The sequence below is a fragment of the Lemur catta genome, chromosome 7, assembly GCF_020740605.2.
Source record: "Lemur catta isolate mLemCat1 chromosome 7, mLemCat1.pri, whole genome shotgun sequence".
NCBI lineage: Eukaryota > Metazoa > Chordata > Mammalia > Primates > Lemuridae > Lemur > Lemur catta.
Genome location: NC_059134.1, coordinates 99,158,373 through 99,175,319, shown reverse-complemented (window position 1 = coordinate 99,175,319; position 16,947 = coordinate 99,158,373). Strand labels below are relative to the sequence as shown.

The 16,947-nt window shown below is 59.6% G+C and overlaps 1 protein-coding gene across 2 annotated transcripts in view; it reads right to left on the bottom strand.

The window, feature by feature from the left end:
* DAGLA (diacylglycerol lipase alpha) overlaps positions 1–16,947 on the bottom strand; it is a 63,629-nt gene that overhangs the window by 9,075 nt on the left and 37,607 nt on the right. For both annotated transcript variants that reach the window (XM_045555833.1, XM_045555832.1), the window contains exons 3-14: positions 16,387–16,598; positions 14,864–14,965; positions 14,240–14,378; positions 10,863–10,950; positions 8,660–8,794; positions 7,968–8,045; positions 6,014–6,138; positions 2,385–2,538; positions 1,777–1,860; positions 1,604–1,681; positions 1,099–1,179; positions 30–172 (exon numbers count right to left, since the gene is read on the bottom strand). In XM_045555833.1, coding sequence (XP_045411789.1) covers positions 30–172; positions 1,099–1,179; positions 1,604–1,681; positions 1,777–1,860; positions 2,385–2,538; positions 6,014–6,138; positions 7,968–8,045; positions 8,660–8,794; positions 10,863–10,950; positions 14,240–14,378; positions 14,864–14,965; positions 16,387–16,598 — 1,419 coding nt within the window. The remainder of the gene's footprint in view (positions 1–29; positions 173–1,098; positions 1,180–1,603; positions 1,682–1,776; positions 1,861–2,384; positions 2,539–6,013; positions 6,139–7,967; positions 8,046–8,659; positions 8,795–10,862; positions 10,951–14,239; positions 14,379–14,863; positions 14,966–16,386; positions 16,599–16,947) is intronic.

Here is a 16,947-nt window from a genome sequence, read left to right as displayed (position 1 = left end):
AGCCAACCCGGAGGCCACAGACTACTCACCTGAGCAGGCCCCCCGGGGGCGAGTAGGCAAAGCACTTGAGGGTCGGGTACTGTGGGCGCAGGAGGAAGGAGAGGATGGCAGCAGTGCCTGCACCCAGGGAGTGGCCCACCACAATCAGGCCGTAGTGTTTTGTTCCGCGGCCCTGGGGACCGAGAGAAGCCTGAGTGCCCTGCCCCACCGCCTGCCAAGTGGACTGCCTTAGCCGACACCAGGGACACAGAGGGGTCCTCCCAGAGTCCTGGGGTCATGCCTGTGCTGTGTGGATGCTGGGGCAGAGGGAGAGTCGAGCTAGGTCCCCACAGAGTGACTGCCTAGGAGACTATTTAACAACCCCCCACTTATCCTTCAAGACCTTGCTCAGAGGCTGCATCCCAAGAAGCCCTCCCTGACTTTCCAGCAGCGGCTCCCTCCCTCCTAGGCCTCGCATCTGCACCTGGGGTAGACCTTTTAATCGCCGCATCTGTACCTGGGGTAGACCTTTTAATCGCCATAGTGGTTATATTACACTCTGTTATAATCATTTGGTTACCTGTCCCCATCCCCTTCTACCCTGACTGCTGGACTGAGTCCCCTGAGGCCAGGGACTGCTTTGCTTTGGAAAGGGCAGCTGGCAGCCTTGGGAGCCGCGGCACTGGGAGTGGCAGTGGGCAGGGCTCAGGTCGCCCCCAAGCGAGGCAGCGCTCCTCCTATCTGCTCTGTGATTACTTTCTCATTCTGCTCCATGTTTTGAGCTGCTCCATAAAATTTCCTTCTGATGAATGGTTCTGCAGCTATGAGGCTTAGGAGCCACACAGCCCAGATTATCTTTGTGTCTCCAGTGTCTGGCACAGAGCAGGTGCCCATGACTGCAGGTGGGGCCAAGCAGGGCACCAGGAGGAGCTGGCACAGAGGAGGAGGGGTCGGCAGGACCAAGCAAGGAGCAGGTGGGAGGCAGCATCAGATGGGGCACAGGGGCTAGGCCTGCTGGGGCAGAAGCGAGGCCCCCATCATTTGTCCCCTCCCCTTTGCTGCCTTGCCGGAGGGAGAGCTGGGTGCAATGAGGGCTTGGTGGCATAGAAGATGCCTCACCAGGTCTCGCCCGAAGGCCTGGGACAGGACCATCTCCTGCTCCAGCTTCTTCTTGATGTACTCAGCTGAGAGGACCATTCCCTGGTGAGGAGGAACAGAGCGGGGTGTTGAAGGGAGGCCTCCCGGTGACCAGCAAACCACAGCAGCTGCGGCTCGCTAACCCTGTCCCGCCCACTTTCCTCTTTGGTCCTCATAACAGCCCAGCCGTGGGGGCCGAGGGACACTAATCACATCCCTTTCCACTTCACAGATGAGGAAATTGACGCTCAGAGGGGTGGTGTGTCCAATAGAAACTGGGGTGATCTCTTCCCAGCTGCCTATTTGGGTTGGGCAGGGCCCCCGGGGATCTCGGTGGGTGGGCTGCAGTGGATCCTCCAGATGAATCTATACCTCTCTGACCAGTCTCTTCTAGTGAGCCCAGGGGGCTGGGAGAACTGCCAACAGCAGCACATGTCTGCATGCTGGCAGGGGAGGAGCAGAGGGAGGGGCCCCCAGGGCGGGGTACCTTGTGGCCCAGCCAGGTGCCGTGGTGCCCCTCCACGGGGAGGCGCTCAGCATCGCCGGTCAGGTCGGTCAGGGCATCCTGGGGGTGAGAGAGGAGACAGGTGAGCGGGTGCTGAGGAGGACAGGAAGAGGGAGGCAGGCACCCCCAGGGGCTGGGAGCCACGGGCAGCGTACCTTGGGGGACAGGGTCCCCCGGATACTGATCACCACCTTCTTCTTGTCATGGTCCACGGCCACGTAGAAGGGTGTTTCATAGACCTAGGAGGTGGGCAGCTTGTGAGCCTGAGTGGCCTCCGGATGGGGCCAAACTCGGGGAAAGGGACCTCAGCATCTTTCCTGGCCAGGAAATTTGGCTCTGCCAGCCATGGGGCCCTGGACACCTGCAAGACTCCCAGGGTCACTGTATTTCCTGCCCTTTCCCAGCACACAGGCCTGCCCTGCCCTCCCAGCTCCTCACCGACTCAGGCGGCCCTGAGCGCTGCCATCCTGCCTGCTGAGTCCAGATGGATGGCTGCCCCTCCTCGAAGCCTCACTGCCCCTGCCGTCGTTCCCTTTCCCCAAACAGCTGGGGCCAGGAAATCCCAGTGCTGGGTGTGGGGTTAGTGTCCACTTTCTCTGCCCCAGAAGTGGTGCTGGCCAGAGTACGGGGAGAAGGAGGGGCCCACCTCTGGTCTGCTCGGCTCGGGGAGGCCAGGAAGGATGGCCTCAGCACCCCAGGCCTTTAGCTGCCTGCTCCTGGGGACACTAGGCCCCAGCCCTGCCTGGCCCCAGCCCACACTCACCGCGTCATGGCAGGAAGTGTAGACGATGTCCACCGCAGTCATGTTCTCGTCCAGGAAGTGCCGCCGGATGGCAATGGCATTACAGCCACAGCAGTTGTCTTCCTCGATGGTGACTCCAGGGGCGAACCGGGGCCTCGCCGGGCACAGGCAGCACCTGGGGTGGGGTGGCAGAGAGCTCAGGGCCAGGGAACCCCTGACTGAGCAAGCTTCTCCTGCCATCCTCCCTGGAACCAGCTCCAGTTGGGCTTTCAGCCCCTCCCCTTCTCCTAAATCATCTCCAAAACGGCCCTTGCTAAGTCCTGGGTGAGCTCCACATTGCCGAATCCGTCGGCCGTTCCCAGTCCTCTTACTGGAGCTCCTGATAGCAGCTGACCCAAGGCCCCCCTCTCCAGGATCTCTCTTCCAGGCGGGGCCTCCTCACGGCACCCCGACACTGAGGGACCAGGGGCCAGCCCTGGGCCTCCGCATCCCTCCAGCTGTGCTCACTCCTCTGTGTGCTCATCCCGCCTGGGCTTAGGTGCAACCTGTGCTCCTGTGCTCGGGACTCCACTCCAGACCTGCTCCGACCTCTAGGTGCTCCACCCAACCACCTACGCAACATCCCCCCTCGGACATCCGGCAACTTCCAGGTCCCAAACCCTGCCCCTGGCTCCCACCCCCGTCCTCCCAGGGCCTTCCCCGGGCCCTGCCAGGTGCTCAGCCCCCCGCCACCGCAGCCATGCCACTCGGTCAGCACACCCACTCGGCTTTACCTTCAGACTCAGGGCCGGACCCCAACTGCTCCCTCGCCTCCACCCCCTCCCCTACCTGCCCAGGAGTAGTGCAGTGGCCATGACCGGCATCCCTGTCCACACCTGCCCCCTACGTTCTCAACTCAGCAGCAGAGTGACCCTTTTAAGATAATTCAGGCCATGCAGCAACACCCTGCCCGCCCCACCTGGCCTGGTCTCTCCACCTCCTTGCCCTGTTCAGGCGCCTGGACGCAGTCCCGCCGGACACAGGCCTGCCTCAGTGTGTTTGCATCTGCAGCTCCTCGTGCCCAAGTGCTCTTCTGCTCTCACTTCCTCAGGCCTCTGTTCAAATGTTACGGTACAGGGCCAGCCACCCTGGCCACCTCGTCTAGCATGGCCAGCCCTGCCCTGCCCCTGGCATTCCCCATCCCCACCAGGCACCCAGCTTTACGTCTGCCCGCAGCACCTATCTGCTCCCACAAACTACACGTCTCCTCGTCTGTGTGCTGTCTGCTCCACAGGGCAGGTTCCCAGCTACGTCCCTGCGCCAGAAACAGCGCCAGGCACACGGCTGAAAGTGAACGAGGGGGCCTCTCCGCTGGGCACCCACCTGGGCGCGGCGGACACCAGCCGCCTGGAGCATGTGACCGGCCTGCCAGCTGCCATGGGGCGACAGCTGAGATTTTAGTAAGAATCCTGAATTTTGGTGATGTTGGGAGGTTTGTCTCCACTCGGAGGAGGAGCACCTGCGGCCCGTTTCACACCTTCAGACAAGGGGAGGCCGCGCTAAGGAAGCCACTGGGCCTGGGGGTGGGAGATGGCCCGGTGCATGCTGGGAGAGCCGGGCCCACACACCGCCAGGCCCCGCAGCAGCAGGCCTGAGTCTGGGGGTCCGGGGCCTGGGTGCAATGCGGCCGTCCCTCTCTCCAACCTCAACTGAGCACGAGGCCGTCACAGCGTGGCCTCCGGAGCCTGGAGACAGGTTTGAACCCTTGCTCTGGTGTGTCACCTCCTGATCACGAGGATTCCAAGCCTCAGTTTCCCCCTCTGTAAGAATGAGTGCTGATGGCTACTTCATGAGGCTGATATGAGGTCAAAGGCCCAAGATGCAGAAAGGGCCTGGTACACAGCTGGTGCTTAGTAAGTGGTGGTTCCTGCTCTCTCCAGAGAGATGGCTGCCTCCGAGTCGGTGATCTGAGGCCCACAGCCCGGACAGGAGAAGCCCCGCGGCGGCCTCCAGGGCAGCACGCCCACCCCGAGGAGGCTGTGGGGCCTGACCACCAGCCTGGTCTCTGGCAGGGCATCTCCTGCCCGGGGCAGGGAGACCTACCACACATCCAGGGCGGGGTGCAGCTGAGCGGGTCTCCTGAGGGCTTGCCGTGCTCTGGGATGGAAGAAACCCCGCCAGGTGAGAGTCCTGGCCCCAGGCAGGTGGGCAGCCCTTCCTCTGACTGGCCCTGGGAACCTGGCCACCGTGGACAGCCTGGGGTGCTGAGACGGGCACTGGCCTCTGTCCTGCCATCCTTGTCTGTGGGCCTGTGCTGCAGGCCTGCCTCCTCTCTGCCCACAGGCACCCGGTCCTTCCAGCCAGGGGTCTGCTTGGCCCCTGTGGGGTCTGAGGACCCCTGCTCTCTCTCTGCAGCACTAAAAAGTCTGACACAAATGCCAACATCCCTCCTGTCTGCAGGGCACCGAGAGCCCAACCTGCCAGTGACTGTCTAGATTCTGAAGCACCCTAGGGGCAGGTAGGACAGATACCACCAGTTACAAATGAGGCAACTGAGGCTCCAACAGATGCCCCACGCTGCCAGTGAGTAATGGAGTAGGGCCCGCCAGAGCCCCAGTCTCAGGCCTGGTGCCCATTTTGAGAAGTTCGCAGCCACAGCTGGGACTCCCAAGGATACTGGGAAGAATGCCAGGCACGTGCAGCTGGCAAAGGTGGGTAGGGGGCATGAGGTGCCCTGGTCCTCTCTGGTCAGCTGCTGGGGGTGGTGAGCACAAGGCCCCAAGAACCACCAGCTTTCTGGAGAGGAAGGCACCGCAGAGCAGGCGGCTGGGCCCTGAGGGCAGGGGTGTCGAGGACAGAAGTTGCTTGCCCAGCATGCCAGCCTTTCCGGAACAGGAGCCCAGGGAGCTGTCCTCCTTCTGCCTGGCATGGGCTGAGGGCGGAGACACCAAGGACAGGGAGGTGTCCTCCCTGGAGCAGGTGCCCTTCTCTGGCCCACTTAGGAGAACAGAGTCCACCCAGGCCCCAGGTGGTGGGTTGGGGCGGAGCCAGGCTGCAGGCCAGATCTGGGGCTGGGGCCCTTCCCAGCTCCCGGTGAAGAAGGTTGGAGCCTTTAAAGGGTCTTCTTGGTGCCTTTCCAGAGACCTCTATGGATTGGGCCTCCCTACCAGGAAAGTGCTTTCTTCCAGAAAGGCAGAGCCCAGGAGGAGAGCTGAGAGAAGGAAGAATGTGGACAGAAGGGAATGCTTGAGGGGGCAGAGAGAAATCCAGACGGGGAGGGAACCAGCAGTGTGGACATTACGCAACATCTTTTAGTCCTCTCCAAAAAAATTCTATGAGGTTTCAACATTCCCATTTCACAGATAAAGAAACTGAGGCTCAGAGAGGTAGACCAACCTGCCCAAGGCTGCAAGTGACAAGTCTGATTCACACCCAGAACTGTGTGATTCCAAAGTCCACAAAGCCACTGCCCAGGGATGAGGCAGAACTAGAAAGGCCCAGAGAAGGTGAGGAGGAGGGCACTCAGGCCAAAGGCAGGAGGGAGCAGGGCAGTAGGCACCGTCCCGTTTAGGGGGACCCGCCTCAGGCATCCAGCTTCATTGTCTCAGTCCCTTCTTGCACACAGGCTGGGAAGGGGGGCGTTATCGTGCTGGGGACGAGAGGGTACTCACGAGCAGGACCGAGCCAGCTGGCAGAGGCCGCAGGCAGGCTTCCGCATCAGGTACATGGGCCACCCATAGGCAGCCAGGGCAAACAGCATGTAGTAGCAGACCTCTTTGTAGCGGAGCATCTCATGCTGGAAGAGAGGAGGCGGAGGGTGGTCACCCCCTGCCCTCCCTGTCTGCAGCCCCCGGGCCCTGCAGAGCCACCCCCCAGAGGGAAGGTCCGCTGGTGTCCTCCTGAGACGTGGGGGCGGGCCTTGGGGGAGGGACCGCTCCTCCAGACGATAATTGCATTTCACTAATTATCTCCATGCAACCAGGGCACAAATCCTCCTGAGACCTGTCCTGTTGCTCCAATCTCAGAATTAATGATTTGGGGACAGAAAATCACTCGGAGCACTGGATCGATTTCCTCGCCCGTTTTCCAGAGGAGGGAAGAGAGCGTCACCCCACCTCAGCAACCAGGCCCCGAGAAGGGGCTTTGCTGCTGGGAAAATTTAACCCTGAGAGGCCCCGGCCCTCCAGCTGGGGGTGTCCAGGCCTTGGGCAGCAGGATGGGCCGTGCTGGGCAGGAGACCAAGTCTCTCTGGTCCTCAGTTCTCCGTCTGCAATGCAGGGAGACTCCAGTTTGACTCAGGAGCCACAGCCGCCCAGGGCTCTGGGGAGGGGCTGCCTCTGGGGGAGATTGGGATCTCTCTGGAGAAAGGTGCCAGTTTGAAACCCAGTGTGTCTCTGCTGTTGACACCACGGTGGTTATCAGCTGCCGGGGTGTAGGGAGGGGGAGGCAGAGGTGTCCCAGCCAAGCTTCCAGTCTTTCGCGAGTGCCCCGAGCACCAGGAAGACTCAGCATTTACAGGGAATTAGTCACCTTGTAAAAGTTAAGGAGGATGATTAGTCACCTTGTGAACTGAAATAGGTAGTGCCTTAATCAGGGCCCAGAGGGGTGGAAGCGTCCCTGGGCCGGCTCTGTCTGCTCTTCAGGAATGAGAGCACAGGGGTAATTGAGGGGTAATTATCCTCTCAGCCGGGAGCTCCCTGGAGGCCGGGAGGGCGGGGCAGGCGCTGGCTGCCTCTGCCAGGTGGCAGGTGTGGACCCCAGCACCCCAAGGCACTCGGCTGCCTGCCCCGGCCCCTCCCCCCACCATGAGGGGCGGCAGAACAGCCAGGCAGACCCTGCTAGGCGGAGACAGCTGGTCTGTGGCACCGGCTGTGGACATGGCTGTTTTTAGCGAGGATACAAATGCCTGCTCTGGGGAGTGGGCAGACAGGAGAGTGAGGCTCTCCTAAAGGACTGGGATTTCTAAGGGGCTGAACCCCTTCTAGCGGCATCCTGACCAACACTGTGCTGGGCCCTGGACCTGCGATGGCCACCTCCTCCCAGCACAGCTCTGCACGCCTGGTGTCATTTCACAGAGGCAGGGACAGGCTCAGAAGGGATGGGGACTTGCTCAAGGCCACGGAGGCAGGCGGTGGAGCAGATACACACCCAGATGGGTTCGCTTCCAAGGCAGGGCCAGCCTCTCCCTGCTGCCAACTGTGGTTTCCATGGGACCAGCCCCACCTTTCCCTGTGGCACACTGGGTTTCTGCGAAGGGCGCTTGAGAAAAGGTTCTCCTACTAAAAAAGCTTGGGCACCAAAGGGCTACGTCCCGCTGCCTGTTATAGCAGCAGCAGCAACAATAATAGCAGCTCACCCTCGTGAAGCACTTTGTACCCTCAAAAGGCTGGGACCAAACGTTTCTGAGCTTGGTTAAGGGATTCGGGGGATTGTCTGTGGAACCGGCGGGATGGAGGGGTGCCTGTGGGGGCAGGATCTGAGCAGGCCAGCTCCCTGCAGAGCCAACAGGGAGACTGGTCAGGTGCCGTGGGGCCAGTACTGGGAGGGCAGCTGGGAGGGGTCTGCTTAGGTCATTCTGGCTGAGAGATGGACAGGGCATGGGGTGGGAGGTGATTTCTGACTCACCGAGTTCTTGAGGTCGAGGTACTTGGTGTTTCTGGTCACTGGCATCCCAGACAGGAAGGCCAAGATGTCATTGTTTGCCTGTAAAGCAGATGCGTGAAGAGGGGGACCTGTTGCCCCTCACCCAGCTGCATGGCTGAGAAACGAGGTCCAGGCCCCGGGTTCTGTTGCTTCCCAAAGGCCTGAGAAGCCCATAGGAGCACGTGGCTTCTTGCTTTTCCAAAACGCAGTCAGTTTTCCAAAATCTGACATTTCCCAGTATTTCCAGTTGCTCCCCTGCTACCCAAAGCATCATGCCCATGGGGATGCTCCGAGCCCTCACCGGGGTGGGGGGTGGGGATGGCACTTGGTCTGAGATGCTGAGAGACCCTAGCTGGGATGGATGCATTGGCAGGGACGCGGGGGTGGGATGGAGTAGCAAACGCAGAGGCCTGAAGCTCAAAGCTGGCATCATTCACTAGGCCCCTGTGATTACAAGTCCTTGGGGCCGGCCCCAGAAGCAGCCACACGTGGCCCAGAGAGAGAGGCCACTCAAGCAGTAGTCATGGGAAGACTGGCTGAAGGACAAGTGGGGGGTGGTGAGTAGCAGGTGACCTCCAGGACCCAAGAGAGTGCGTGACCACTGGGAGCCCACAGGATGGGGCCTGGGAGGGTGGTGCGGGGAGGCTGCCTGGACGAGGGGCCACGACACTCACCTCGTCCAGCACAGCATTGCGCTTGGCCCGCTGCCGCTGCCGGAGCAGCACCAGGCCAGCAATGATGTCGGACGGCACAATGTCGAGGTCCCGGAAAAACTCAGCAAAGAGGTAGGCAATTTCCGAGTAGGCGTCCTACAGGTCCAGGGAGGCGGAAGGCGGTGGCAGGGGAACAGGAGAGAGGACAAGAGACCAAAAATAAATCCCTCGGGGCCGGGCAGCTGGGAATCTGCTCTGGGCTCCCTGGGCAGGTTCGCGCTGGCACCTCTGCAGCACCAGCTGGGTCTGACCCCGAGCAGCCCCGTGCAGCCATGGCCCTGAGGGCCCTGTCTGGGTGCTGGGGCCCCACAGATCTGGCAGTCGCTGTCAGGGACAGCACTGACCTTCTTCCTCTACTGCCTGGCCCTCTTCTCTCCTGGGAGTCCCTACAGCTGTCCCTGTCTACCAAGCCATTCCCCTTTGCCTTTCCTTTTCCTTAGACATTGGGAGCCATGGCTCGGATGGCCCTGGCTTCTTTCTCTTAAGCACAGAAACCAAACTAAGCTCTTGGTTGTTTCTGCCCCACCAGATGTGACTTTGGAAGGACCCCCGTAGGGGCTGTGGGTTCCCCCCAGGTCTCAGATTCCCTCCTCCAGCTGCCCATGGGCTGCCAGCTCAGTGAGCCCCACAGTGTGCCCGAGAAGGGGTGTTACTGCCAGACCAGTGGCCCATCTGGCTTCTCTCTAGGCCACTGGCTTGAGGACAGCCGTGTCTGGGCCTGGGGTAGGAGGCGAGGTAGACAGGGCAAGCCCTGCAGGCCAGTGTGCTCTGTGTCTTCCCCGCCTCGGGCCACACTGGAGTCTGGGGCGTCCTCTCTAACCTGTCAGGAGAGACTGAGGTGGGAGCAAACCCAGGGCAACTAATTCTGTCTCAGCGGGTCTCACCCTTGAGTGTCTGGCACTCGCAAGAGAATAAATCAAGGGCTGCAAACTCAAATGCCTAATGGGGCCGGAGCCAGCTACTACTCAGCCCCAGCTGACCGGCCCTGGGAGAGGGCCTGCACTGCCAGATTCAGAAACACAGGCATTTGTGTAAACACCCTGATTTTTAAATGCTGGCATCCAATTCACATTTGTAAGCAACACAGCACAGGCTGATCAAAACGTGCTTCGGACTGGACCTGGCCCCGGGGCCGCCAGTGCCTAACAGGACCCTTGCTCTGGGGCTCCCCAGGGATGTGCTCCCTTTCTCCTTTTTCATGGGACCAGCATCTGAGGACGGCCCTGACTCTGCCAGCATGCCCAGGAGGGGTGGGCGTGCCCTCGACGCCCTGCAGACCCGGGGCTGCTCCCTGAGCTCTGCATGGCCAGCCGCAGGCCCTGGGCTGTGACCCCTCACACCTCCCCGGAGAGAGACCCGAGGGGGTGCTCCCCACCCACCAGGGGACCTCAGGGGCTTTCTTACACTTGATTACTCACTCTACGGCTCACCAGGGGCGGCTGGTGGGGAGGAGCCACTCGAGGCTTCCCGGTGGCTTCCGTGGAGGGCACTTTGCTGTCTGCCTCAGGGAGCTGTGGTCTCCTGACCTCACTGGCTCTGCCACTAACTAGCTGTGGGACGCTGAGCAAGTCAGTCCACCTCTCTGGGCCTCAGCTGCCTGATCTGCAAAACGAGGGTGGGACTGGATGATCTCTAAGGTCCCTGCCTCTCTGCGGGGCGCCCCTTGAAAATCCCCAGGCCCTGCCCCCCAGGGGCCGCCCCCAGCTGACCCTGCCTTCCTTCTGCAGTGCCTTGGCACCACCAGGTCTGGCCCCTCTGGTGGCTCCTCGGAGCTCCCAGGACCGTGCCGAGCACTTTATGGCTTCGCCAGATCTTCCAGCCAAGTTGCTGCTGGTGACAGGCTACTTTTCTCTGCCTTCGGGTTGCCCTGACTTTCGGGTGTTTCTTCTCCTAAACTAGGCTGTAAGTTGCAAGGGGGTCAATGCAAAGTCTTCACATCTCTCTGCTCCCTTGCCAAGCAAGTGGACAAAGCCGCGTCTTGCATGCCGGAGGGAGTTGGCTAGTGACAGACCCTCACGTGAGCAAGCTGTCACCTTGCGCACACTGGGAGCCCAGCCCCCTTCCACCAGCCCTGCCCCACCAGGCTTTGCCAAATGAGCGAAAGGCCCCTGAGTCACCTGGCCACATGATGTGAGCCCGAGGGAAGCGACTTTCCAGTACTTACTGACTGGGAGTCCTTTGTCCGGGTGCAGCAGAGGAACACTTTGAGCCGGCGCGACCAGCTGGTGGCCTGACCCTCCTCTAAACGGTGCCTGCAAAGGCAGAGAGCCGCTATGTGTGAGACCAGGGGGCTGCACCAGAAGAGCTGGGCCCAGATGCTATGGAAACAGGGCGGCCTGTTCCCAGAACCCTACCAAAGGGCTCCCCAGCAGGGGTTCTGGGGGAGAACAGGGCCCAGGCTCCACCGAAGCTGGGTGGCCAGTGACCTGGCTATCAGCCAGCAGGGACACTCCCTGGCAGACTCTGCCAGCCTAAGACAGTGTGTGCTGTTGGCCAAGGGTAGGGGGGATGCTCCATGGCTTTTGGAAGACTGAGCACGGGCATGCCCCGGGGGCTTCAGGGCCAGGAGCCCACAGTGGGGGCTACCCTGCAGCCTGAGTGTCCAGAGGCTCAAACCAAGTGCCCTGGGACATGTCAGCAGGGTGTTGGGCCTCTCTACCATCTTGTTCCAAGGCCTGGAACAGATCTGTCAGACAGACCTGCTTCTCCTCAGACAGGATTCCAGATACTCACAAACTCTGTACTTACAGGAAATTTACAGACTAAATGAGCCTCTGCATTTCCCAGTTCCTTGGATCTGCTGGCTAAGCAGGGGGAGGGCTCCTGCTCCTCATGGGCATGGCTGCCCCGTCCATTCTCCCCCACCCACCCAAGGGCCTGGCTGCTCGGACGGGGAATCAGGGTATCCAGGGGTCTGCACCCAAAGGCAGAGCAATGGGCCAATTATCCACGAGAGGCTCCTCCAGCGCTGGGTGTCCAGAAGCCAGCATGTTTGAGCATAAAGATAACAGATCCAATGATAAAAACGCAGACTTCCAAACCCAGCAAGAGGAGCTGGCTTGTGTTTGTGCCATGTGCTGGCCCCTTAAAAGCCTGGTGCTGGGTGGTCAGGAGGGGAAGGCAAGGGTGGCATTCAAGGCACTTAATATTCTTCAGGAGTGACAGGCCGGGCTCTCCTTGAGCCTCTTGGCTCCTCTCTGTGGCCAAGGAACACTTCCTGCTCCCAAACCCCGGCTGCACTAGGCAGCTGGCCACAGGGAGAAGGAGAGCCACAGGGTCTTCCAGGGCTATAGGAGGGGCTTAGGAAAGGGTACAAGGAAATTGCTGCTTTGGGGATCCGCCAGCTCTTAGGGACTTGGGCAGCCCTGCATCCTAAACCAACTTCCCACCTTCCAGGGGCTTGATGTAGGGACGGGGTACTGGCCAAGCTGGGATCCCAGAGCATTACATTCTTTAAAGTTTTCTAACCTAATGGGCATCAAAGAGAATTTCCCGCTGGGCCCCTGGCCTGATGAAAATGCTGACTCTATACTGTACTGCAGTACCATTTATAAACACCAGGGGGAAGATGATTTCAGGAATGTCAGTGAGAAAGTGACAGGTTTGGTCTAGTGCATCAGTAAGGCTACCAAGACCAAGACAGGGAGCCACATACCATGTCTGAACAGAAAGTTCCTGGGCCCTGCAACCCTCTGCCTCCCAGCTCACTAAAGTGAAAGGAAGGCAGACATTCCTGCTGCAAAAATCCAAGGTCAAGGCTTCCAGGGAGCAGCGCAGGGAATAACCACCCTCAGATATGACTGGAAGGAGAAAGGGCCAAGGGCTTAAACAGCAACCTGACTTTCAAAAATCAGAAAACCTAACAGTGCGGGGCAGCAGGGGTCCCCATGCTGGCTTGAAAATTTCCTTGAAAAAACTATTTGTAAGTTTCAGCATAGAGGGAGAGCAAGTGAAGAACATTCTGAGAGGTGGTCAGACTTAACCAAACCCCGTAGCCTAGGCTGCCCTCCCAAGCCCCACACAAGAGCTGGAGAAACCACAGCAGGTCGACAGCCTGTGAACTTGAAGTCCTCTTATTCAGCTTCACTGGGGCCTGAAAGCTGCAGGAAAGCTTTCTAATTAAAACGACAGCAACCGCCAGCCCCCGCTGCAAAGGCATTGGCTGCCCTGGCCCCAAAGACAATCACCACAGTCAGAAAGGGAAGATTTTTTTCCAGGACCCAAGGAGCCCAGAAATCAGGTCAGGTGGGGACATGTGCTCAGAGTGAACGAATGGGATGGGTGGTGGTGGCCAGCTGTGCTGGGACGGAGAATGGCCTCCAGAGCCTTGGCTCCCAGACCTGACATTTTGGGCTGGGAGGTGGCCAGACCAGGCATGGGTGTGGCTCTGGCTGCAGTGCCGAGCTGACGTGGAAGGTCCGAGGGGAGCTGAGCGTAGAGGCACAGGAGGGTGGGATGGGGAGAATTCCTGCTGCACGGGGCGCCTGGGCAGCCTGCTCCCGGGGTGACGGCTGCTGAGCCAGCTGCTCTGGGCTGCAGAAGGAGTGCCAGTCCCGCACCCCACCAGCGTGACCCAGGGCAAGTGACCTGCCTTCTCTGGGACTTGCATTCCTCATCTGCAGAATGGGTCTCACAACTGCATCGCCAAAAGAATTGGCAAAAGAATTAAATGGACTAATTGTGTAAAGGGCTCAGCATCGGGCCTAACTCAGCAGCTCAATTAACGGGAGGTACTGGGACCCACCCTGGAAGCGCCCCCCTTTTCTTCTTTCAACAAACCAGGAATTATTGTAACTCTGCCTAGGTGCCCACCCTCATTTTCTCTGCCATGGCACTTTCCCCCTTCTTTAAAACACCATGCATGGGTTCAGATGCTATCTGAAGGGAAAAGAAAAAAATAATAAAAATAAAACACTATGCAAAACTCACCCCCCTCCAGGAAGCCTTCCTTGATTAACCTCTTCCAACCCCTGAATCCTAAAGGCAGCCTAACCTAGTGGTTAGGCAAGGGCTCTAAAGCCAGACTGCCTGGGCTAGTTCCCAGTCTCACCATTTACTAGCTGTGTAACCTCAGGCGAACCACATGATCTCTCTGTATCTTCGTTTCTCCACCTGTATTCTAGGGCAGATGGTAGCTAATTCATGGAGTTGTTGTGACGCACTATATGCAGTGCTTGGCTCGGTTTATAAGTGTCTGCTACTATTATTATCTTCATTATTGGTGCTGATAACGATGATGACAACAGCTGCCATCTACTGAGCACTTACCAAACCTAAGCATCGTGTTAGCCACTTTGCACATTTTATCTTGTTTAAACCTCACAACAACATCATGAGGCAGGAACTGCTATTGTGCCCACGTTACAGACAAGGACACTGAGGCAGGGAGAGGTTAAGCCTCTGACTCGTGCCCATGGCTCACACAAGGCTGATGTGTAGTTTGGGAGGCCTGGGGCAGCCTCCTGGAGAGCAGAGAGCTCCCCTCTGCTCACCGGTCAGCAAAGCCCCCCGGGGGATGGCCCACCCACCCAGCTGACTGACCGCAGGTTGTAGGTCCGCAGGTTGCGCTGCCTTCTCTTGGTGGCTCTCAGCTTGACGAAGGTGCGGCCCGTGGGGTCGAAGACGCAGAGGACAGTGATGCAGACGCTGAGGATGACTACCCAGTTGCAGACAACCATCCCTGGGGGGCCGGCAGTGGGAAGCAAGGGGTGGAGATGTTGGGGGGGGACACCTCCCAGGCTCCCCAGCTCTAAAGAAAGAGAGCCTCCCTACCCCCACCTACGTCTGGGGCCCAAGAGCAAGGCTCAGAAGTCCCCAGACAAGGTCACTGGCCATGTATGTGACCAAGCACTTGCCGAGTCTCGGCCACAAGTCCCACCCTTGAGACGGAGCAGGCAGCTCTAGGGGTTCCCAAGGAGGGGTCGAGGAGCCTCAACTTTGCCCCACGCAGCTCTGGGCCTGCTGCTGCCCCCCACACCACGGTCCCTGAGGGTGGGCGGCAGACCACAAGGATAAAGAAAGCAGCCTCGCCCAGCCAACCTGCTGGGCACCCACACAGAAGCTGATGCCCTCCGGTGGGGCCCAAGCTGCTTTTCCTGGAAACTGATCCTGTCCCCTCCACCCCTAGGGCTGGCTGAGGCTCCAGCAGGCCTCGCCCAGACGTACCGAGGGTGACGTTCTTGGCAGTGAGGTCGTTGCAGGAGGTGTAGTACTGAGTGAGCCAGACGATGCCCACGATGGCGTAGATGAACTCGATCACCAGGATGGCTGTGAGGAGAGCGGGCCTGGCTGAAGGATGGCTGCCGTCTGCCCGCCAGGAAAGGGCCCGGGGACCTCAGCCTGGCTCCGCTGCTGCAGGGCCTCCACGTCAGACCCCCACTACTCCCCTGCCTCATGGGCCCCAAGGCTGTCCCATCACCATTCTGCCCTGCTGGCCCTGCCAGGTCCCTTGCAATGTGTCCACCACCCGCCCTAGCTCATGTGCCCTCAGGTCCCGGGAGCCTCCCTGAGAAGGTAGCTGGAAAGGCGGGTGATGAAGAGGCATTTCTCGCTCTTTCAGGATTTCAGAATCATGCACATGAACTCTGGAATCAGATGTATCTTAGGCAAGTTACCTAATCTATGAGCCTCTTTCCCAACCTGTAAAATGGGAGTGACAACATCTATGTCATACGACCACGTAAGAATTAGGTGAGAAAGTGTCATTTCATGGAAACTGCTATTTCCCAGCAAGAGGCCTCTGGAACTTGAGGGAGGAGGAGGGAAGAGCCCCTGCGGCCGGGCTGCTCCAGGTCTGCACCCTGCCCAGGCCAGTGCACCCAGCCCATTGGTGCCCAGGCTGAGACTGGAGGGGAGGGCTCAGGGCGGGGGGTGGGGAGGAGATTTGGCAGCCTCCCGGGGGCAGCATGGGAAGCTCTGGTTCCACAGGCAGCATAATGTGGCAGCTAAGACCACAGTTTGGAGCCAGACAGCTTGGGTTCAAATCCCAGCTTTGACACTAATACATTTACTAGTTATGTGACCTTGAGGAAGATAATTAACCTCCCTGGGCCCCAGTTTCCTCATCCATAAAACGAGGCCAATAATACCTCCTCCCTATGAGTTAACACATGGTACACGGAAGCACAAGAGAAGTGTTCACATGGAATGACCAGAGAAGTAGCTAGAAGTGCCCAGGAAGGGGACGAAGGCGGGCCCTCTGGGGAGCTGGTCCGGGCCCCTGAAGGGCCCCCCAAGAAGGGGTGGACCTGTTTTGAGAAGGATCACGGAGCAGGTGCGCTTTGCAGAGATGCCTGTGGTTTAGAATGGGGGCGGGCAAACGTTTTCCATAAAGGGCCAGAGAACAGATATCTCGGACTTTGAAGGTCCTACAGTCTCTGCAGTAACGACTCAGCTCTGCCGGTGCAGTCCCAAAGCAGCCAGAGATGATACATGACTGGCTGGGTGAGTTCCAATAAAACTTTATGTACAAACACAGGCTGGATTTGGCCCTCGGGCTGTAGTTTGCTGGCCTCAGGACTAGAATGTGAGCCCCAGAAAGTCTTAGTTCACTGCTGCACCCTGGTGCTAGCACAGAGCCTGGCTCGTGGCATGTGCCCAGCACATACTGGCCAAATGAATGAGTGAGCACAGGAGAAGCACGGGGCCGGGGGTGTCCGGAGCAGCACCCCCCGGCGGGCAGCCCTTACCCAGGCGCACGTAGAGCACGTACTGCATGGAGTCGCGGGGCTCCGTGTAGAGGATGCCCCCGCGCATGCTCAGCCAGATGATGGCCATCTCGGCGATCATGCAGCTCAGGAGGATGCCCAGGTAGCCGCGGCCGTGGTCCACCAGGTTCAGGGAGCAGGCCTCGTGCGGGTTGTAGACCAGGCCGAAGAGCACCACGGACAGGATCACAAACCTGTCACAGGAACACCTGTGTGAGCGAGGCCGGGCAGCCCCTGCACCTCAAACGGCCCCTAGCAGGCAAGCCCTGTCCCAGCATGGACTTGGCGGAAGGAGGGGTGACAGCAGGCGCCTCCCCCACGGGGCCACTGTCCACCTGGCGTCAAATGCCTCCGAGGGCATGGGCGGCCAGTGAGAGACTTGGGGACAGGGGAGTAAGAACAGCAGGTCCAGCGGACAGCCACTGGGAAACAGCAGCAGCAACTCCCCCCAGAGCAGGGGTGGGGTCCACCGGTGGCCAGGAGGGGTCTCTGGGCTCCATGTGGGCATTGCCTTAAGGGGTTGATGTTTCAGGCACCTCCTCC